General features: G+C 34.0%; 1 protein-coding gene across 5 annotated transcripts in view; it reads left to right on the plus strand.

The window, feature by feature from the left end:
• Positions 1-15597, plus strand: part of CNOT2 (CCR4-NOT transcription complex subunit 2) — a 128472-nt gene extending 112875 nt beyond the window's left edge. For all 5 annotated transcript variants that reach the window (XM_066368551.1, XM_066368553.1, XM_066368550.1 and 2 more), the window contains 8 exons: positions 344-468; positions 1367-1487; positions 1582-1738; positions 4159-4220; positions 4313-4362; positions 6151-6251; positions 8763-8907; positions 14453-15597. In XM_066368551.1, coding sequence (XP_066224648.1) covers positions 344-468; positions 1367-1487; positions 1582-1738; positions 4159-4220; positions 4313-4362; positions 6151-6251; positions 8763-8907; positions 14453-14539 — 848 coding nt within the window. In that variant the 3' untranslated portion in view covers positions 14540-15597. The remainder of the gene's footprint in view (positions 1-343; positions 469-1366; positions 1488-1581; positions 1739-4158; positions 4221-4312; positions 4363-6150; positions 6252-8762; positions 8908-14452) is intronic.
• The last annotated feature ends 8128 nt before the right edge of the window (positions 15598-23725 follow it).

Raw genomic sequence — 23725 nt, forward strand, 5'->3', positions numbered from 1 at the left:
TAATAGCTAGTCAAATATTTAAATAAAGCAAGCTTTTAAACCAAAAATGTTAATAATTATTACCAGTATCGAATTGTGTTTTAATCATCTGTATATAACATTAGGTTAGAATTATAGGATTACCACTTATTTCCCTTGTATTATTCTGTGTATGAAATTATTATTAATATATAAAAATTTAGTTCTTTATTGTTATCCTGAATACTAATTTTTTTGAAGTATGCTTTCAGAGCAAAATAAGATCCTTTGGATATATTATCATGAGGGAAGTTAACTTTTTATAATTTTTAGCAAAATATTATAAATATCAATTGCAATTCTTTGGATTATTTTTATTACATAGTTGGAATGGTAACAAAACCAGCAAATGAGCAATCCCAGGATTTCTCAATACACAATGAAGATTTTCCAGCATTACCTGGTTCCAGCTATAAAGATCCAACATCAAGTAATGATGACAGTAAATCTGTAAGTAACTGAGAATTATATATGTTAGTGATATAGTTATTTCCCTTCAGATTTCTCTTATATTAACAGTTTTATATACTGTGTTAAGGACTTACTAAATACTATTACAAAATTGTTTTCTTGAATTTCTGTAATAATCTAACTTCTGAAGAATGTGGAAAACCTTTATAACTTAGAAGATAGCCTATTTTTTTCCTATTTCATATAGGTTTGCAAATTTCTGTTGAACTTCTCAGAGTTAATTTAGACTTTTATTGTAGTCCCTGTCAGCTGGATCCCATGAAGTTTGATATTATAGCCTTCTAAGGAGCTGTGTTTTTCTTGAGTAAGTTTTCTCCTTGAAGAATCTTTATACACATTTTTATTCCTGTGTTGATTCAGCCAACTCAGCTTCCTCTTTCTGCCTTAATGAATATGTTTATTTCTTCCACATTTCACTGAAAATAGCTTTTTTTGTGTGATGGGAGTTTGTATAGTATTAAAATAATTGATGAAGAATATTGGGTAAGAATTAAATACAAAATTCTAAAAGTGCATATATTCTAACTTATCTTGGAGGTTTTTATGGTGATATGTTAGGTATTTAGTTTTTATTCTAAATGAAAGTATTGAAGAGTTGTAGCTTCAAGTGTATCCCAAAGCATAAAGTCTAAAATAGACAATATATTTTATCTGAGATAAATAAGAATATTTTCCATACAGTCCTTTAAATGTTCAAATGTATACAATACAAAAATTATTTATAACTATAGGACAGTTGTAAAAGCAAAAAGATTTAAACAGGTAATAATTTACTACTAATTTAAATTTAATAATGAATAGAAATGTACTAATATGTGAATTTGAAATGTATACATTTAACAAATTTTAATGTTACATTTAATTTTTTTCATGTTAGAATTTGAATACATCTGGCAAGACAACTTCAAGTACAGATGGACCCAAATTCCCTGGAGATAAAAGTTCAACAACACAAAATAATAACCAGCAGAAAAAAGGGATCCAGGTGTTACCTGATGGTGGGACTTCATAAAATATGTCACTGATACTATAGAATTTATTTTCTTGACTTTTTCATCAAAGATAAAAAACGATTATGTTCTTCTTCTCCAGGTCGGGTTACTAACATTCCTCAAGGGATGGTGACGGACCAATTTGGAATGATTGGCCTGTTAACATTTATCAGGGCAGCAGAGACAGACCCAGGAATGGTACATCTTGCATTAGGAAGTGACTTAACAACATTAGGCCTCAATCTGAACTCTCCTGAGTGAGTTTGTTGGGTTTTTTTTCCTTCCACATTTGTACATAAGACCTCCCTGTAAATTTTCAGTTTTTAATTTCATGTCATCAAATTATATCTTCTGATGCCACTGATTGTTGCTGTTCTCTGCTCACTCTTGGGTCATTTCCTCTTGTATTAGGTACTATATCATTGTCACTTTACAGTATTATTCCTCTTACAATTTGTCAGTTTCAACACATGTATGATGCTTCCAAATCCTGAAATCATGGCTCCTTGAATTTCTCTCCTCCAAAAATTTTACCCTCTAGCATACCTCACCTACTCACTTATTTAGTCATTCTTTTAACCCTGACGTTACTAGTAACTTTAGTTTTTCTGAAATTTTAAGTCTGTACTCCTATGCCGCTTCCTATTTTCTACCTTTCTCCCTCTAGTGTTGGATTCTGTAATTGTTTTGACTCTGTCGGGACCTTTAGTCCATTCTTTTACTTTTTCATTGTTCCTAATCATTCCTGTCTCCTTTTCCTACAGTGAACTTACTTCCTTTTTACCCAGTTAAAGTCTGTGGTCAGTCATACTGCTCAGCTACATATACCCTTGACTACTTTGTCCCTCTCCTGCTCTGTCATACTTGCATGGTAAAAACTACAACCCTGGTTATAGTCTGCCTGTTCTATTTTTGACCTGTGTTACTGAGCCTGGCGAGAGAAAAACACAACTTCGCTAACAGGTTTTACTTTAGATATATAGCCAGGAACCTCAAAAGTAGGACTTTACTTCTGCCAACCATAATAATAACTGGCATGCCTAGTTCTTTTATTCTTTTCTCTCCTGTGCAACTGTTTTACACATGCCTATTCAAACCCCTAGTGATTTGTTCCCTGTTCATTAAGGACAGGAGATAGGGATTAACTCAGATGATGGCCTTGTTTTATTTCTGCTAAGAAAGCTGGAAGCAGTCAGGAGAGAATGTCAGCACAGTCTTCTCACCACAGCGTACCACTTACTACCATCTGCATCCGCTTATTTTATCTTCTACCCTGTTGCTGTAATTGATCCATTTTTTACAATTTTTTGTACTTTGTTGGATTATTTCTATCAGCATACAAATATGCTATGACTTCTTTCATGTTAAATGCTTTTTATTGATCTAATGCCCCCATTTTAGTAATCTCCTTTGAAGCAAAATTCTTCAAAAGTGCTATCTCTAAATCCCATTTGTCTTCTATTCTCTGTTAAAACCATTTCAGTTAAGACTTTTGTCCCCATTACACTGAAACTGCTCTTGTTACCAGGTAACCAACATGTTATAAAATTCACTGGTCACTTCTAGGAACTTAACCTTTTGACCTATCAGCAACATTTGATTTTATGGACTCATTGCTGCATTTTTTCTCACTACTTTTAACTGCTACCATTCTGGTTTGAATCCTTATTTTCTCTTGCCAGAATTACACCATTAGTCACTAGACATCTGATTTCTCCGGGTGCCCCCTCACAATCTCTTCTTCATATAGCAATCAGGACAGTTCTTTTAGAATAAGTCAGTCCTCTGTTCATTGCTCAGAAAGGGTTTATAGTTTCATTATGATTATGATAAAAAAAGAAAAAGGATTTTTACAGACCTACTAAATATCTCCAAGCCCAATTTGTGTCTCTCCAGCTGTGTCACCCTTTTGCTCTGTCCCAGCTTCATTGGCCATCGTGCTGTGCTTCATACATGTCATATTGCTGCCCGAGTGGTTCTAGCAGTTTCCTCGGACTAGAATATAGAATAGTTTTTGCCAGATAAATAATGTGATTAATTCCCTTACATTCTTTAGATCTTTTTCAAATCTGACCTTTTAAATAAGACTAATCTAACTGCTCTATTTAATTATGCAACTAATCTCCCCTCCATTCCCCCTCCACTAACGTGGACTATTATTTATGCAAGTTGTTTTTGTCTACCTCCCTCCAGTCCACCATTCTGAACCAGAAAGTAGGTTTCACTTTCTGTCAGTGGTCTTTGCTTTGTTTGTTGGTGTATCCCAAGCACCTGTAAACACTGCCAGGCATATAAGAAGCGCTAATTTGAACTTTTTATTTTATTAATTATTGGTTTTTTCCTGGCCATATAAATGGGAAAGTAATTTTATTTGGTGACAATGGTATTAATGAATTCCAAGCACACATACACACACACACACACACACACACACACACGCATGTATTTATAGATATCTATAGATACAGAGGTGGGCAAAAGTAGCTTTACAGTTGTTCATATAGAAAACCTTGTTTCAGTTTCCTGCTGTATGTGTCATAGTAAACCCAAGAAAGCAAATAAGTAAAAAGTTACTGTTTTTGTTTTTGAAGTTACTGTTTTCGCTGATTTCCTGAACTAAAATTAGAATCTTTTCTACCCTGGACTTCAGTGTTTTTTTTCCCTCCCCTTTATTCAGAAATCTCTACCCCAAATTTGCATCACCCTGGGCATCTTCACCTTGTCGACCTCAAGACATAGGTAGGAGACTTCATTTGTGTTCAGACCTTTTAAAAACATATTTGTAACTGAGAATTAGTTAATAAGGTTTTGGTTTTTTTTTTATTATCTAGACTTCCATGTCCCATCTGAGTACTTAACGAACATTCACATTAGGGATAAGGTGAGTGTAGTTTATTATTCTACTTAGCATGAATTTATTTATTTTTTAGGTATAGACAGCACAATATTTTGAAATAATTAGTGGGGGTCTCTAGTATGCATTTTTATGTCCATTCAGTTATATATAATAATTATTTCTCTCTTTTTTTGTAATCTTAATGTTTGATGAGGTTCTTGGTTGTATTTTTAAAATATTTTTAAACTATGTTAGGACTGGTAAAATATTTCTTGTACCTACTAGTAACAGGGTATAACCATAGCTGATAAGAATAAATTAACTACAAATTTAATAAATTCCTTCTGATGTTGTAATTTTATTGCTTTATCTTTAAGAAAGGTTTTTCTTTATAAATATTATAGAGACAGGTTTTTAATAGAACTATATATTATATATTTAAAAACTGTTTATGACTTGGCTTTCTTTCTGAATTTTTTTTCTATTTTTGAATTACCTAAAATTGTAGTTACAAAGTAATTACCAGAGTGCAGCTTTAATTTTTTGTTTTTCTATTGAAAAAAGAAAGTGGTAAACACTTAATTTAGAGAAAAGAACTAAGATTTCATTTCTGTTAGAAATGGTATCTAGATTTTGACCTGTGAAAGGATATAGTTTATTAAAATTATATATTTGTGTTCTTCATATGTGTATGAATATCTAGTGTAAATGTCCATGTTCTACATCTGTACCGTGTGTTGTGTAGTCAAATCAATGCTGATGTTGTGGACAGGCAAGTAAAGAGATCTGTTTCTCAGTATGTCTTAATACCTGAATAAGAGGGAGATAAGTATGAAAGAGAGCTAGCTATTTTTTATTTTTGGAGTGTTTGCAGCCACCTCCACTATAGAGCTCTTTAGCTCCAAATATCTAAGGGTTCCAGAACCATTTCTTATGCCAATTTAAGAATACTAATTTAAGAAGATTTGACACATTTGAGACTGCTACCTTAATGGGGATAATATGAATGGAGAGAAAAATTAATAAATTCAGAGTGTATATCAGTTTAAATAAACATTTAGATAGAGGATTAATGTTGGTGAGTATTTAATAAAGATTTATATTAATGTGAGAATTTGAGACTGTTAAATGCACTTACGTTTTATAGTTTGGTAGGTCATTATAATGTTTCTGCTTTTTGGAGGGACCTGTAAAGTGGTCATCTTGTAGTCATTCATTTAAAGAAAATAAATAGCAATCTCTTTATGGTTTAAATTGCTGTCAGATCTGGATTCAGTTAACAGTTCCTGTAAGTTTTATGTATCAGACACTACAAGGTGTGTTCACAAATGCTTAATTTCATTTTCATTCATAGTAATCCTTAGAGATGTCATTGTCTGTGTTTCTAATTGAAATTTAGAGACTTTAAATAACTTGTACATGTTACATTAATAAGTGATGGAACTATATAAATCTTGAATATAAAGCCTGTATCTATGAGCTGTGTTTCACTATTAGTCCCACATCAGATAATTAATAAACCCCTCAAATATATAGAACATCCAACATTGGAACTTTGCTTGGAAGTTTTCATTTAGATTTTTTCCTATTACATAAAATAGATGTACCAGAAATAAATGTTAAATGACTTTAGTAATTTAAATAATAAAACTACCTTAAGTGGTGAAACTTCCTTTTAGATTATAACTACCTGTGTAATCATGTACTAACAGTTATCTGCTACAAAGAGAAGTATTTCTATTTTCTTTCTATTTTTACTTTAGTGGTAGCAATTATATATTAGGATTTTCAGGCTTGTTTTATATTCCAGAATAATTTATTTCTCTTTTCCAGCTGGCTGCAATAAAACTTGGCCGATATGGAGAAGACCTTCTCTTCTATCTCTATTACATGAATGGAGGAGATGTATTACAACTTCTAGCTGCAGTAGAGCTGTATGTTCAAAGTATTTTTAAACATTTTTGTTTTATAGTGGATCTTGTTTATTCTGAAAGCTGCTTTTTTTAAAAAAGAGTGATAATAGCTATAGTTTTTGTCTTTTGTTTTTAAAGTGGGAATATTTCTCTATTAAGAAATTTAAGTTGGTCCTGGCTAGCTGGCTCAATGGACAGAGCATTGGCCTGGCATACAGACATCCTGAGTTTGATCCCTGGTCAGGGCACACATGAGAAGCAACCATCCGCTTTTCCTCCCCTCCCAGTCCCTCTCTTTCTTCTCTCTTCCCCTCTTGTAGTCAGTGGCTTGATTGGTTCGAGTGTCAGCCCCAGGCAACTGAGGATAGCTGTGTTGATTTGAGCAATGGCCCCAGATGGGGGTTGTTGGTGGATCCCGGTTGGGGCACATATGGGAGTCTTGTCTCCTCTCCTCTCCTCTCCTCTCACTTAAAAGAAAAAAAGAAATTTAAGTTATTTTTATATTTAGTAAAAGTTAATTTAGATTGAAATCTTCGACTGCCATGGCTTCATAATCACTGTATACATAAAAAGAAGAATTTGAAACTTAACCCTAAGTTTATAAGAAGCCCAAACACAGAGTTGTTTTGAATCAGGAATTTGGTGACTCTAATTTTTATAAATATATGAAGTATAAGGTATGGTTCATAACTGTGGCTCATCTCACTCCCTGTGGAACCACATAGGTTAATGACAGTGAGTTTTCATCATTTAATAAACATTTACTAAATATTAAATGGTCAAGTCACAGAACATATTTCTTGTATGTTTTGAAGTATTGTTAAATAAAGTCCATATTCATTATCATGAGCCTACCAGCCAACTAAATTTATTCTTAAGATGTTGGTTCATTGGATATGTTTTTTTCCTGAGCATTTCTGTTTTTACCTGATGTCCTAAGAATAAAACGTTGTAATTATTTGTATCTCCAGTTGGTAACATATTAGTCATTCTAATCATGTTTCCTGAAATACTAAAAATTTGTTATAATTGGGAGGACATTTTACAGATTTTAAGGTTTTTTTATATTTTTCTGAAGTTGGAAACGGGGAGGCAGTCAGACAGACTCCCGCATGCGCCTGACCGGGATCCACCCGGCATGCCCACCAGGGGGCGATGCTCTGCCCATCTGGGGCAGAGGCCATGGAGCCATCATCAGTGCCCAGGCCAACTTTGCTCCAATGGAGCCTCAGCTGTGGGAGGGGAAGAGAGAGACAGAGAGGAAAGAGAGGGGGAGGGGTGGAGAAGCAGATGGACACTTCCTGGCCGGGAATCGAACCCGGGACTCCTGCACGCCAGGCCAACGCTCTACCACTGAGCCAACCAGCCAGGGCCCAGATTTTAAGTATTTGATGGCCCTGGCCAGTTGGCCCAGTGGTAGAGTGTCAGCTGGCGTGTGGAAGTCCTGGATTTGATTTCTGGTCAGGGCACACAGGAGAAGTGACCATCTGCTTCTCTACCCCTCCCCCACTTCTGTTCTCTCTCTGTCTCCCTCCCCCCCCAACCCACCTCCCTCCTGCAGACATGGCTCGATTGGCTCAAGTGAGTTGGCTCCAGGTGCTGAGGATGGCTCCATGGCCACACCTCTGGCACTAAAATAGTTTGGTTGCGGAGCAACAGAGCAATGGCCTTAGAGCAGCAGAGCAGCAGCCTCAGACAAGGGGTTGCCAGGTGGATCCCAGTCGGAGCACATGCAGAAGTTTGTCTCTCTGCCTCCTTGTCTCTCACTTAATAATTTTAAAAAACAAAGTTATTTTATAATATGCCTTACAACATTTCTATAAATGGCCTTGAGTTAGATACCAAATGTAAAATTTACTGTGTTGATAATAAATTGTTTTCTTATTTCTCAGTTGAGAATTTGTTTTTGCCCATATTCTTTTCACATTTTTTGTAAGACTAATTGCTGACTGTTCCTTTTCATTTATTCATAAGTACATAAATTCATTCATTTATCCATCCATCACTGTTAGTTTTGTCCCATATTTTATGTGTAAAATTATTTCATAGTATTGGTAGGAAGTTATTTGTTTACATGGAGGTTTTATATGAATTTAGACATTCATTTAATTCAAATAGACATTAAATTTAGTTCCATACAAAATAATTAAAATAGTTGGAGTTTTTGTTTGTTTTAATATCTCAATTTCTGTTAAATATTAAGAACAAGAAAGGAGTGAAGTTTCTGGAACATAGTGTATCTTTATTTGGTCTGCCTAATATTTTATCTCATAGAGCTTTTATAATCTTGTTTTGTTTGCATAAAAAGTTTCTTCACTTAAGAAATGATGTCTGTATTTTTAAAGAGTGGGTTTTGTACAAATTAAGAAATTTTTCTGTATTTATTTTACTAGCATTGTATTTAATAACATAAAAATCGGGATAAAGAAGCATTCATATTTATGTATTTTATGTATAGTTTTATATGAGAAAATTTTTATAAAATGTGAGCCACAGGAAAAATTAATTGTCTTTTTCTGTTAAAAATTGAAGATTTAACCGTGATTGGAGATACCACAAAGAAGAACGAGTATGGATTACCAGGGCACCAGGCATGGAGCCAACAATGAAAACCAATACATATGAGAGGGGAACATATTACTTCTTTGACTGTCTTAACTGGAGGAAAGTAGCTAAGGTATATTTTTTTCCATGTGCAAATGTGTAAATCTGGACTTTAAAAACAAGTAACCTCTATTGTCTGTTGATGTGTACAAATACACTCATTCCAGTAATATGCCAGATATTTGCTAAGTCTTTTGCTCTACATCCTTGGCTTGATTTAACTCAAGGAGGATAAGTAGAAACAGTTCGTTTCACCCACAGTTAGAAAAATGATTGAACTCGGTAAGAAATTTTTGTAATTTTTCAGAAGCCTTGATAACGTTTGAAATATTTTTGTTTCTACTCAGTTGTAAAATAAAGATACCATTGTGCAATCCCAGTCATGTATTCTTATATTATTATTACTTTTAATTGAGCAAGTATGAGATTGTCCTAAAACCAGTATATAAACAGATAAAGGCTTTTTAAAACACTCATTGAAGAAAAGATGCTTGAGTTTTGTAACAGAAGAAAAATATTTCTTGACAATTTATTGTAATATTTTTTAGTTGGTTCGTTTGAGTCAGTTTACTAAACTGATAAAAAGGGTAAACATTATAAGAAAACAATTTTAAATGCCAGATATTTGTCACAAAATAAAATGTTTTACATCACAAGATTCCATATAAAACTTGAAAAAAGAAATAGAAAATAATGAGCCCAACAACAAAACACCAAAACAAGACATGTACAGAAGATTAAATATTTTTTAATTATTATTTTTTGGGTGGCTCAATGGTAAATGTCATTACTTCTCAGATCAAGTCTGTATACCACTGTACACTGTATTTGAGTTATTTTAACATTTCTAATTATTATGTATATCTTGATTTCAAAAGGTAGATCCATGCCTTAATCTTTTAGTTAAGTAGAAATAATTAAACTCATTACAAATAGTACATAAGACATTGTGTGTGGTACCTGTTCTTTAAGAAGTGTAGTGTAATAGAAAGCCATAGTCTTTGTGACATGGATTTGAATTTAACTTCTGTTTCTGTTGTTTATGCTTTCACCTTGTGCAAGCTTCTTGATTTTTTAAAATCAAAATATTTGCCTCTATGTTGTCATGAAATTTAAATGTGAGTACACAAACACATTTACACTAACTATAGTGTTTGGCAAATATTAAGTATTTGATATATGAGAGTAGTAGTTGTGGGAGTTTGTTGCTGCTGTTTCTGTCATCACTGTTAAAAATGATAATTGATTGTTAGGTTAGGTCAGTAGTTTTCAAATTTTAGCTCACATCAAAATTACCTAGAGATCTTTACACAAATTGCTTGGCCATACCTCCATTCTTTCTGATTGAGTAAGTCTGGAGATGGGATCTGAGAATTTGAATTTCTGGTAAGTTCTGAAGTGATGCCAACGATGGTGCTGGTCATTGTCTGGAGCCATACTTTGAGAAACTCTCAGTGGTTGATTCTATAGGAGAGAAAGTGTCTTTGGAGGACAAAAAGTTCTATTAGGAAATAAATGAAGATTTTTCATTCATTTGAAGCTTTTTGCTCAGTATCATTGCAGATTAGTCCAAATTTAGCATATGCAAAAAAGAGTGGATGTTTGAAGTAGACAGAAGTATAATTTTAGATAAATTTTAGTCCAGTATATGTGAAGAAATTAATTTGAGAAAAATATCAGTTTTCCATAGAACTAAGTTCTCCTCATAAAGTTAAATATTCAGAAACAGCTTTAATAGGGCCCCTTTATTCTGTCACAAAAGCAATTCCTTAGGTAAATGTCATTTTAAAGATTATTGTGTATATGTGTATACACATGCTTACCAAATAATAATTTTACCCAGTTTTATCTCACCTTTCCTTATAGTTGAGCTTTTCCTAACCTTTAATCTTTAAAGTTTTTAGCAGTCAAGTAGGAAATGAATTTTGGGAAATATCATTAACATAATTCCCTAAGAAATATCACTTGAAGTAATTTGCTGGCCACTTGCACTGAAATTGTTCAACAAATTTTTTTCATAGAGATGAAGGCAAACAGAATTATTGGTTTCTATCGAATAGTAATTTATTTTGGTTGTATTAAATACAGGTTCATAAACTTAAAACTTAAGTTGTATTCACAGAATAAACTTTTTACAAAGACTTGTGTTTTTTAAAAGCTGTTTTCAGTATTTTTCTAGAAACTGAATTAGAAATTTAGTTTCATTTATTAACAAAGTTTCATTATACCACAGAAAATCTATTAAAATGCCATGTCCAAAGTTAATTTTAAAGTCCCCATCTGTAAAGTAGGTATGGCTAACTATTCACAGGTAAAGAACATGAATTAAATATCTTCAACTCATTCATTATAAGAAACCAGCAGTATGAATTAATATTATAAATAATAACTTGATGTTATCATAGTGTTTTGAACAGTATTAACCTGATTTGACCAGAATCAGGTCTCCATTTAGAATATCTTGTATATGAGGTTCTTCCTTTCTCTTGTGCAAATTACTTAATATTTTTAGAGAAATTAAGAGTTGTATTATGAAACAAAGGATTAGATAATTTAAGTCAAAAGTAATATTTCTTATCCCCTAAAAATCCTAATTGAGTTTTAGGATGCTGCCCATTATTTATTTAAAGAATTTCCTGGCCTGGCCTCTGGTAGCTCAGTGGATAGAGCGGGTGTCCCCAAACTGCGGCCCCCTGAGGCCATTTATCCGGCCCCTGCCGCACTTCCGGAAGGGGCACCTCTTTCTTTGGTGGTCAGTGAGAGGAGCACTGTATGTGGCAGCTCTCCAATGGTCTGAGGGGCAGTGAACTGGCCCCCTGTGTAAAAAGTTTGGGGACCCCTGGGATAGAGCATTGACCTGGAATGCTGAGGTTGCTGGTTCAAAACCCTGGGCTTGCCCAGTTTTTTGCACATATAACAACCAATCAATGAACAACTAAAGTGAAGCAACTATAAGTTAGTAGTTTTCATTTCTGCCACCTCCTCTTTGAAAGATCAATAAATAAAATCTTTTATAAAAAATTTCCTGCCTGACCTGTGGTGGTGTGGTGGATAAAGTGTGGACTAGAATGCTAAGTTCTCCAGTTCAATGTCCCAGATTTCACCTATCAAGGCACATAGGAGAAGCAACTATGAATTGGTGCTTCTCCCCCGCCCCCCCCCCCCCCCACCTATCTGTCTCTCTCACTTTCTCTTTTTCTCTCTCACCCTCACTAAAATGAATAAAATATTTTAAAATATCTAGAACTCTAACCTTTTAAATCATTAAAGTGTAATCTGAAATCTTTTTTCCATTAAACCAAATATATACATAGATCCTCTAATACCTAGTCTTTGAATACTTCAAAAATTAAATATTCTGTTCCATAAGAAAATGAAAAAACCTTGTGTTTATTAATTCATCAGTCATTAATTACATACCTGCTTGGTGCCTGGCACTCTTCTAGGCAGTAAGTAGTGGTATTTAAAATGAAACATCCTTCTTGCCCTACAGATTATACAGAAGTGTACATATGTGTTGTGTGTGAACATGTAACAATCATGTAAAAGAAATGTAATCAACAATCAAAGTTAGAGAATAAAGAAATACCAGTGTATTGTAAGCTTTTTGTATTTTAAGAATAAAAGTACATAGAAAATAAACCAAAAAAATTTTTTAAATGGGGGAAAAAATTTGACCTATTTAATTTCTAAATCTGATATGTAGGTTTTTGAGAACTTAATTATTAAATGTGTTTCCTAGGTTTAAACTGATCTTTTTTTTTTAACATATAGGGAAAAAATATGTGCATTGACGAAGTTACTGTAGTTTAAATTCTAGTAATAGAATGTAGTGTGCCAGTGTACAATGACAAGGACAGAATAAACAAAATTTTAATTTTTATAACTTCAGTAGTGGGATATATATGTCACAGTTACAGATGAACTTTTTACCTTATAAGTACATGTAATTCAGAACTAAAATGCTAATTTTAATTTCTAAGGAATGAAAACAAGAAGATACTTTCTTCACTAATTTGGATATTTATCTTGAAGCCAGTTAATAAATTCTCTTACAGCTTTAGATAAGCAGGAAGAGAGTGGTGCTTACTCAGTGCCTTAGGGAGAGCTGTGGTGATTGTGATGGTAATTATGGTATTTGCTCGTTCTTTTTTACTGATAAACAACCACTGTGCTTTAATTACTCTACAAACCCTATATGGTGAACCTTTTAAGATTAAAGTTATCACAGAGTGCCTTCTTTATAAACATTTGTTAGTGGACTGAATTTTTTCAACATTATTTCTAGGGTAGGTGGTCTAATGAAGTGATTCTGTTTCAGATCTCAGGCTAAAAATATTAAAAAGATTGTGTTATGCTACAAAAGTTAGGAACTTTTGGGTTACATAGGTCTGGATTCTATTCCTAGACCTGGTAGTTATGACTTGGGCAACTTACTTGTGAGCCACATTTTCTTAGGGTGCAAAATGAAGATAATCATAAAGATTAGAATGAAAATCAGCTGTATCTCTAATTTTGACCTGTATTAGGCTTTCAAGATACTGTTATTTGTATAATTGTTCATGTAATTAATATGTTTAAATATTAAATATTTGGTTCTGTACCTCAAAACTTAATCATGACCTCGGTTTTCATTTTAATTTAATAGTGAAATTTTCCTTAGTTTAATAATGGAAACATTCATTATGGAATCAATTCAAAACAAGGCAGCTAAGGTAAAATATGGTAATCCATAGTACTAACATTACTTGTTGGCTTTTTTTAACGCATAATACATATTAAGGCTCATAATTTTTAAAATGAGATCAACTGAAATAGTTTGTACTCACTGAATTCAGGTTGTAGAATTAGTGACTTTAGAACCACTTGCTCTTTGGATTTGCAAAGCTATGTTTTTAATTTTAATATATAAAATGACATTGCGCTCTTTTTGATCTTGGGGAAGTGTGAAAAAATGTCTTCAAAATTCTTAAATTTTAAAACACATAAAGTTAAAGTAGTATTTTGAAAGTTTAATTGAAATGGACTGTGCAGTTTGCTTTCAAATGTGCCAGCATCAGCCTCAGTAGTTGGGTGGCAGTTACTTCTCAGGGTTTTGGGTTTGTGGAATGGAAAGTCTGGAGATGTATGAGTTTTAAAATCATTGTTTTCCTGATGTTTTAATGAGGTTAGAATAACTTTGCATGTTTTTATATAAGACAAATTGGGAAATGATTTCTAAACTTTTTTCATGAAAATAAACTTTTATATTTTATACTTCATTGAAGGAGGCTTTACTTGGAAATATTCTACAATTTGTGTTTTTATTAGTGATACAGTAATTGCTCCTTCAAAGTTTTATTTTCGAACAAAATGCATAAAATTTTTATCATAAAATAGAGGTTTATGAGAAGTCTCTGACTTGCACACAGAAAGTCTGTTTTTGTATTTATTAGATAGAAACTACAGCACATTTTTATTCAAGCTATTCTTTTAAGGGAAAAACAAGTTGGTATATCTGTGTCTGTGATCATTCTCATGGATATAGGTATTTTGTTCATATAATAAAATATGTTTAGTGAAAACTTTGAGAACAAAGGGAGAGGAAGTCATCTAAATTCTTAAATTTGGTTTTATAGGAGTTCCATTTGGAATATGACAAATTAGAAGAACGGCCTCACCTGCCATCCACCTTCAACTACAACCCTGCTCAGCAAGCCTTCTAAAAAAAGACTTCCCTTTTCTTGGGGTATGGCTGTCTCAGCACAATACTCAACATAACTGCAGAACTGATGTGGCTCAGGCACCCTGGTTTTAATTCCTTGAGGATTTGGCAATTGGCTTATACAAAGGGTCACCATTTGAGGTCCTGCCTTACTAATTATGTGCTGCCCAACAACTAAATTTGTAATTTGTTTTTCTCTAGTTCGAGCAGGGTCTGAATTTTTTCATTTATTTTCTTTTTTGCCAGCAGACAGACTTGGGTCTATAAAGACAAGCAAGTACACTGACAGAAGTTTACCATTTAGTTTTAAAATGTAAAAAAGAAAATCCACAAAAGACTCAACAAAATTAGACCACAAAATTTGCATTGTTCATTGTAGCACTATTGGTAATAAAATAACAAATGTTTGTGCATTTTTATGTGAAGATCCTTCTCGTATTTCATTTGGAAAGATGAGCAAGGTCTGCTTCCTTCATTTTACTTCCCCTTCTGTTTTTGAAAGGCAGTTTCGCCAAGCTTAATGCAAGAGTATCTGACTGTTTAGAAGAAAGATATTGCCACAATCTCTGGATGGTTTCCAGGGTTGTGTTATTACTGAGCTTCATCTTTCCAGAATGAGCAAAACACTGTCCAGTCTTTGTTACGATTTTGTAATAAATGTGTACATTTTTTTTAAATTTTTGGACATCACATGAATAAAGGTATGTATGTACGAATGTGTATATATTATATATATGACATCTATTTTGGAAAATGTTTGCCCTGCTGTACCTCATTTTTAGGAGGTGTGCATGGATGCAATATATGAAAATGGGACATTCTGGAACTGCTGGTCAGGGGACTTTGTCGCCCTGTGCACTAAAGGGCCAGATTTTCAGCAGCCAAGGACATCCATACCCAAGTGAATGTGATGGGACTTAAAGAAGTGAACTGAGACAATTCACTCTGGCTGTTTGAATAGCAGCGTTTCATAGGAAGAGAAAAAAAAAGATCAATCTTGTATTTTCTGACCACATAAAGGCTTCTTCTCTTTGTAATAAAGTAGAAAAGCTCTCCTCACTGCAGTGTTGACTTTGATTTGAAATTGTGAAATTATTTCTTCAACATGAAAAACAGAAGCTAAAAAACCTAAAGTTTTACAAATATCAAACAGAATGGTGTGACTAAACATCTTATAATGTAGTTTTCTTTCAGCTTTCAACAAATACTTTAATAGAACTATATGCCATTTCACTTGTAGGTTAAAATATAGGCGTTCTCAGTTTTAACCAAGTTCAAACAGAGAAAACTTCTTAGAGTCGAGTATGGCAGCATTGGAAATAAAACTTCCTGATCACTTTTGGGACCCAATTAGAATACTTTTATGTGAAATTTCTGAGCAATTTCTTGAGAGACCCTTGACATTTATCTGTAAGAAGTACTCCTCAGTTTAAGGTAAGCCAAAAGCGTTGGCAGGCAGACTTGACCTTCAGTTTGCTGTCCTGGCTATTTCACATTTACAAGTTGATGGGTTCTCTTCTGTCTGAAGATAAACACTGTGTTAAATGTCTGAAGAGCGCAGCTATGAAAGCACAACTGAAGAGTTAAGGGGGAGGCGCAGTGAGTTTTGAGCTTTACATTTTCATTTTTAAGTTGTTTTTCTGAGGACTGCAAATTTGTTGACATTTACTAAATCATGTTTGAAAATGAAACATTTATGACATCCCGTTTGTGTATCAGGAATATAAAATGACAAGATTTACCTTTTTCTATGTATTTTGGGATACAAGAAACTGACATAAAAATAACGGGATTTTTTAATCTTTCAGAGTTAAACCAAAGCATCTCTTCTATAGGAAAGTTGGCACTTACTTAATTTTATGGTTGTGGGAAAAGCTTTGCAGAACACACACCATATTTGACATGAACCACTGTCGGTCCTAGAAATCAGTTTCTTTAAGAAAAAGATTACATTTTTTCATGATAGTTACTATGTGAAATGTAACTTTTCCAGCATAACCATGAGTGGTAAAAGAAAAAAGTAGAAGGGATCTTCATTCTTATGAGTACAAACAGAACAGTGTAAAGTGTCACCATAATCATGATTGGTGCTCTGTGAATGACTCAGAAAAGCAAGATAGCTCATAACAAGTGGTTTGTTGTATGGCTTCAGTTGTTTTGTTTTAATTGCCATATACAAAGTTTTCCGTACATACGTTTTCAGTTTTCTTGAGTTCTTTTTAACCTGAATCATCAAAATGAGAAGACTGTTGCCTTGCCTGTAAACCAACTTTTTTTTTTTTTGGAGATACAGAGAGAGTCAGAGAGAGGGATAGATAGGGACAGACAGACAGGAATGGAGAGAGATGAGAAGCATCAATCATCATTTTTCGTTGTGACACCTTAGTTGTTCATTGATTGCTTTCTCATATGTGCCTTGACCGCGGGCCTTCAGCAGACTGAGTACCCCCTTGCTCAAGCCAGCAACCTTGGGTCCAAACTGGTGAGCTTTGCCCAAACAAGATGAGCCCGCGTTTAAGCTGGCGACCTCGGGGTCTCGAACTCGATCCTCCGCATCCCAGTCTGACGCTCTATCCACTGCGCCACCGCCTGGTCAGGCTAAACCAACTTTTTATAACTTGTCAACATCAGAAATTACCATGCCATTAAGATCCAAGTTTTAAAATTCTTTAAAATACTATATTAAACTCTAATATAACACACTATTATATTCCTTGGTTTTATAACTTATTGTTATACATGTACAGAAGTTGACCTAAACTAGTAATTTCCACTTTTTTCTTGGGTTTAAATTTTAATTTTTCCCTAGTAACAAAAATGTGTATATTATGTTAAATAATTTTTGTGATTATACTGTAATTGACTTTCTGGAACCACAAGCTATTTAGTTGCAAAGGAAAGTCAGTTATTTACCTGCTCACAAAACTAAGGACATTTTATCACTTCATATTCATTTTGAAATATCCCCTAATTTTTGTGAGCAGTATAGTTTTAAATGCTATATATATATATATATATTCTGTGCTTGTGGTGATAGTATACTTTATATGAAAAAAACAGTTTTAGGGACTTTTTGCTACACACATACTTTTCCTTCAGTATAACATTTTAATTAAGAACAAAGTTTATTTGAAATCTGACACTATATAAAGCCAATCATTTATCTGGTCTTTCCCTTTTTGCCACTGAACTTAGACACAATAGGTGCTTAATAAATACATGTTGATTGAAGGGTATACAGTGATATATTTAAACTTGAAAATAACTATACAAATTAAGGCATTGGGATTTGAAATAATTTATTTTTCTGTAATTTTATTTTCAAAACAATTTTTTTTCTTTTACAGAGACAGTCAGAGAGAGGGATAGATAGGGACAGACAGGAACAGAAAGAGATAAGAAGCATCAATCATCAGTTTTTCGTTGTGGCACTTTAGTTGTTCATTGATTGCTTTCTCATATGTGCCTTGACTGTGGAGCTACAGCAAACTGAGTAACCCCTTGCTTGAGCCAGCGACCTTGGGTCCAAGCCGGTGAGCTTTTTGCTCAAACCAGGTGAGCCCGCGCTCAAGCTGGTGACCTTGAGGTCTCAAACCTGGGTCCTCCACATCCCAGTCCGACGCTCTATCCACTGCGCCACCACCTGGTCAGGCTCAAAAGAGTTTTTAAGCATTTTCAATTAACTTTCTAAACTTCAAATCTTCAATTATTTTCTTCTCTACCTTTTTTAGTTGACCTTCTGGATCCTCCTTCATTCAAAAACCATAGATCTTCCATTTTGTTAAATTTCTGTTTAAACCATTCCTTGTTAAATATGTGGCATCTGAGATAGGCTGCAAAGGAAGACTTGCATAATTTTATTTAACTTAGATTTGCTGAATAGCATCAGTTTTGCAAGAAAAGTTTCTGAAAACCTAAAATGTTTAAGAAAAGGGATGTTTATATTTTATGTTCTCTTAACCATGGTTAGTCTGTATAGTTTAGTGAAAAAGACATAGAAATACTTTGAACTGGTTCCATCAAGACACTTTGAACTGGTTCCATCAAGACACTTTGAACTGGTTCCATCAAGACAGTCTCTGGAGAAGGAGATAAGCTAGATCTCAATGAGTTTTTGAAAGCTAGATCCTAATGGCGTGTTACAAAGTTCACTCTTTTTGCCACTAATATTACCCATGAATTAGATCAGACCATAAATAAATGACAAATCTAGGAAATTAAGCAAATGAAAATCAATTTTGAAATTTAAACCCTGTATTTAATATTGCATCAAGTAGGTAAGAATCATTGAATTGGGATAATTACTTAGTTTTGTACTTTGGTTGCTAAAAGAAAAAGGATGGTGGGATATAACATGGCTTAATAGTGGTTCATATGTAGATGAATGTAAATTGTGAGTCTATTGCCAAAAATACTCTGCTGCATTAGGAAAAGTATAGTGCTCAGAACAAGGTAGGAAGTGTGCTGTGAAGAGCTGCTGTGACTGGGAAAGGCAGGAGAGGATGTGGCAGGACTTAAGAGTTGCAAATCAATACAGTGTTTTACATGCTTATTGTACCCTGCCTTCAGCATGGCATTTTGAGGCAGGTTTTAGTATCCCCGTTTTATATTAAATTTGAAATACACAAGGGGGGGGAAAACCCACCCTGGAAGTAGGAATGTGTAGCATTAGAGCATAAACTCTGGAAACATGGTATTTGTCTTCAAGTATCAAATTCAAGAGCTGCCATTGAAAGGTGACTTCATTTGTGTGGCTGAAGAACAACCAGTAGGTTTTAGTGCAATATTAAAACAGGTAATTAAGATTTTGAAATGAGTTGCTTTATAAGGTATTAGATTCAACCTCATAGAACAACCCGGAGACTGGATGGAAAGTGTTCTATATATAAGGTAAGGTAAGGAGTTAAACTGATTGATCTTGCATGTTTATCGTTTACTGAAAAATTGTTGAAGTGGGATAATTGCTGTATTTCAGCAAACCCAGTTGCCAACACTTTTAAGGTACATCATCATTTTGTGTACCACGAAGGAAAGAAGTGGCTCAAAGTATGACAAGCCCCACTTAAGATGCATGCCAATTTCAAAGATGCCATGCATGGAAAGAATGTGTATCTTAGAATTGATGAGGTGTGTACACCTCGGAGAGGAGGCACCAATGGACAGACAGCTAAGGGAGACATGACAGCCATCTTCAAATATAGGGAGGACTTCAGCAAAGAAAAGGGCAAGTCTGAAATCAGCAGGTGGAGGAAGCTGAGAGAGTTTTGTTCTCACACGTTAAGGTGTTCTCCTGCAGTACTAACTGCTACATGAGTGAGGATTACAACAGCAAAAATATTCATGCAGGAAGTGGGTGACTCAAATCTCCACTGAGAGGGCTGCTATTTTGAGTAAAAAGTTGGATTTGATAACTTCTAGGCCTCTTCCATTGTTAAAGATGCCGATAGCCGTTTTTTGCTTGCTTGCTTGCTTGCTTGTTTTTTATCTGAAGCTGAGGAATTGATCAGGCTAAAAAGTGCTTGTCTGTGAGTCATAGATAAAGTTTACATAAATTCACTGCAACATCTTTGGAAAGAAATTTAATCAAAAAAGTTGCAGAAGGCAGCTTCATTCAACATTTTATCCCCTTAAACTTTAGGAATAAAAACATGAAACATTGGTAAAGGACAACAAATAGTAAAGCATATGGATGTGATATTCACTAGGTTAATTTATTCTTTGTTCAAAATAGGGAAGAGATAGTTTTTGATCAGTTTTGAGGTAGATGTTTAGCCTGAAATTAAACAGCATGACTGTCCAGTCTCCTGTTTTCTGCTGTAATAGTGATCACAAAAATTAGGTTAAGCAGTAATCCTATTATTTAAAAAGGAAGCTGATCATTAAATTGGATGTAGAAAATGCTCTGTTCGGATTAGGATAGCTCAGGAACTAACCTGAGTAAAAGCTATCCTCTAGTTAGGTCATTCTTAAATTTAATGAGCATAAGAATCACCTGGGGAATGTTAGCATTGTCAGTTTGGGGCATCATATTTAGATATTCTCATTTTCAAATGTCTAGAAAGGCCAGCAATACAAATACCATAAGTTGTTTCAGGAACTAGTGAACTACCAGTTAACACTTCGAGAAATTGTGCACTGCCTGCTTTACTGCACAGGTACTACCTAGAATAAAATCTTAAGGTTCTGGTAAAATCCAACTAAGTTAATTTTGGAATAATGCATTTCTATGTATCAAGCATTCATTTCCTTTACCTTTATCCAATGTTCTAGCTCAGAAACCACATAATTATAACAGTATTTATTAGAGCAGAATACAGGGAAACCTAAATCCATTCCCAAGTACAAAACAGCTAAGATGCCTTTATTTTTTAATCTTAGCTATTTCCTAGGGATATTTTTGCTAGATCTTAGATTTCCACTTCAGTTTGTGTGCATAAAAACTGCCAAGGGCAACTTATGTGCATTATCAATTATATGTGCATCAACTGAAAGTTGATTTTTTTAAAAAGCATCCTGTTGTATAAAGACTATGACCTGATATTTTCGTGGTTTATATCTTTATCATAAGAATTCATTATTCATTTTAAAAATGTCACCCTTTCCAGATGTTTGCCATAGTCTTCCCTTAAATCATTTAAGTGACTTCTTGAAAGTGTCATAAAATTCACAATGATAGTCATCATTGTCATTTTCTGTTGAAAACCCAAATTCTTGCATAGTCCAACAGCTTATACTGTACTGTACAAGGTTGACACATGCCAAAATACTTTAATCAACTATCATCTAAGGGTAAAACCTATTTTTCATTCTTCATGAGATTTTATCTTAATTTTAGAGGACTAATAGGTATCTACTATACTACAAATATGTTTTTGACACTTTTGTTAGAGATGGTGAAATAAAAACATCTATGCCGAAAGTGGTGGTTCCTTTAAACAATAATTAAGAATGCTAACTGAGGAAAACAATTTTCCATCATGAATCAAAGCTGATTTATAATTTTTATAAGCATATCCTGAAATATAAATGTTCAAATAATTTACATTTGTATTCAAGCCTAAGTCTGTTTTTCAACCACTGGTCCCTGGACCAGTCTGCCAGAAAATTTGTGCCAGTCTGCAAAAGAGTTAACCACCCTGATGTATGAAATTATAGACCCAATGATCTTAGTCAAATTCACTTTTTTTTTTCTTTTTCCAAGTGAGAGGAGGGGAGATGGAGAGACAGACTCCCACATGCACCCCAACCAGGATCTACCCAGCAACTTGTCTGGGGCTGTTGCTTTCCCATCTGCAGCCATGCTCATAACTGAGCTGTTTTTAGTGCCTGGTGGGCGTGCCGGGTGGATCCCGGTTGGGCGCATGCGGGAGTCTGACTGTCTCTCCCCGTTTCCAGCTTCAGAAAAAAAAAAAAAAAATTAACTTGCCCATCACTATTTGGACTCCAAATTTTGTCTAATGATGAGCCAAAATCATTTTCCCAGCTTCTCTCTACATTTGCAATTACTGTTAATTAACGAGCAACAAAATCCATCATCTTAGATGTTTGTTTATTGGATAAGAACAAAAACATACAGACTTGTTTTAGAGAATATTAAAACAGAATCCTGTCTGTCTTTGCATTATCTATCTACTTTCCTTAGTATTTTTAGATAAGGATATTACCTTAGTGTTTTATATCTATATCTATCTATATATATATATATCTATATATCTATATCTATCTATATCTATATATATATATCTATATATAGATATATATATATGGTTTTATTCATTTTAGAGAGGGGAGAGAAAGAGAGAAAGGGGAAGGAGCAGGAAGCATCAACTCCCATATGTGCCTTGACCAGACAAGCCCAGGGTTTTGAACCAGCGACCTCAGCATTCCAGGTCGATGTTTTATCCACTGCGCCACCACAGGTCAGGCCTACCTTAGTTTTCCAAATAATATCAAAAGAATACTGAACAAATGGAAGATTAGTGTAAAAAGAAAAGGCCTAGGAGGGACATGACAGTTGTCTTCCCACATCTGAAGTGGAGTCATTTTGCAAAACAAGTTATCTTTTATCCTACATGACACCAGAGGGCAGAATAACGACCTTTATGTGGATATTATGGCAAGGCAGATTTTAATTTACAAGAAAATACTACATAATTTTTTAAAAGGTCCAAAATATCCAATGGGTAGCGTCAAGAGTTAATCTTTTATCACTAAAAGCCCATCAAAGGCTAGAAAACAAGTATTAGGCAACCTCCTTCTTTAGGAAGGTGGGCTTTTTTTCTACCCTAGAACTAGTTAATGATTGGTTTATTAACATCTGGTGGTTCCCTGTGTTTACTTATACTTTGAATCTAGTTTGAATTTCTAACAAACCTCTCTGAAACCTAAAAACTACACTTAATTTCCCTCTACTGTGGAAAACTGAACTACTTCTGTTTGCTGTGCATCTAAAATAGAACTATTTCAATGCAAGTGATTCAGAGTAAAATTAAGCCAGAGGACCAGATTAAATCACTAGCTCCTTCATCCTCTACCTACAGTCCCACTTCATAGCCACATTTCACACGATGAGTTTTACTATACCTGTATATGAGTATATAAGCACATATTAAATTCATTTGCATTACCTATACTCCTTTTTTACTAAATATGTTTGTGAGACAGCATAGTATAATAGAAAAAGAATGGGCATTGTAATATTGAGCTGTCAATATATGTGCAGTCTTGGAAAAGTTTCTTAATATTATGATCCTTCTTCATCCCCTGGGAAGAATAAATTAGGGCATTTGTTTATATGCAGGTGTTCAATAGATGTAGGTCAGTTTCTCCAAAGACAAACACTCTCCCTTAGCCATCATACCAGGAAGTGCTCTTCCCATTTTGGAATTGTTATAGGACTTTTTACCTTGACAAGGTGTAGTTAGTAATAACTAAGTTATTTAAGGACAAAAATGAACTTGGAATAAAAATAACAGAATATTAACATTATCTTTTAGTCCAACCCTTTTGTATGAGGAGGAGGAAACAATTTAATGCCAGTTATTTATATCAAACTGTTTACTGTTACTGCTCAGACCAAACCTTTAGCTTCTTGCTTTCTAATTCTAAAACTGATTTCCCTTTTGCTATGTGTGTGTGCACATGCGTGTGTATCTTACATAGAAGTTCATTTCCACTAACATGAAAG

Source organism: Saccopteryx leptura, chromosome 2 (genome assembly GCF_036850995.1).
Source record: "Saccopteryx leptura isolate mSacLep1 chromosome 2, mSacLep1_pri_phased_curated, whole genome shotgun sequence".
Lineage (NCBI taxonomy): Eukaryota > Metazoa > Chordata > Mammalia > Chiroptera > Emballonuridae > Saccopteryx > Saccopteryx leptura.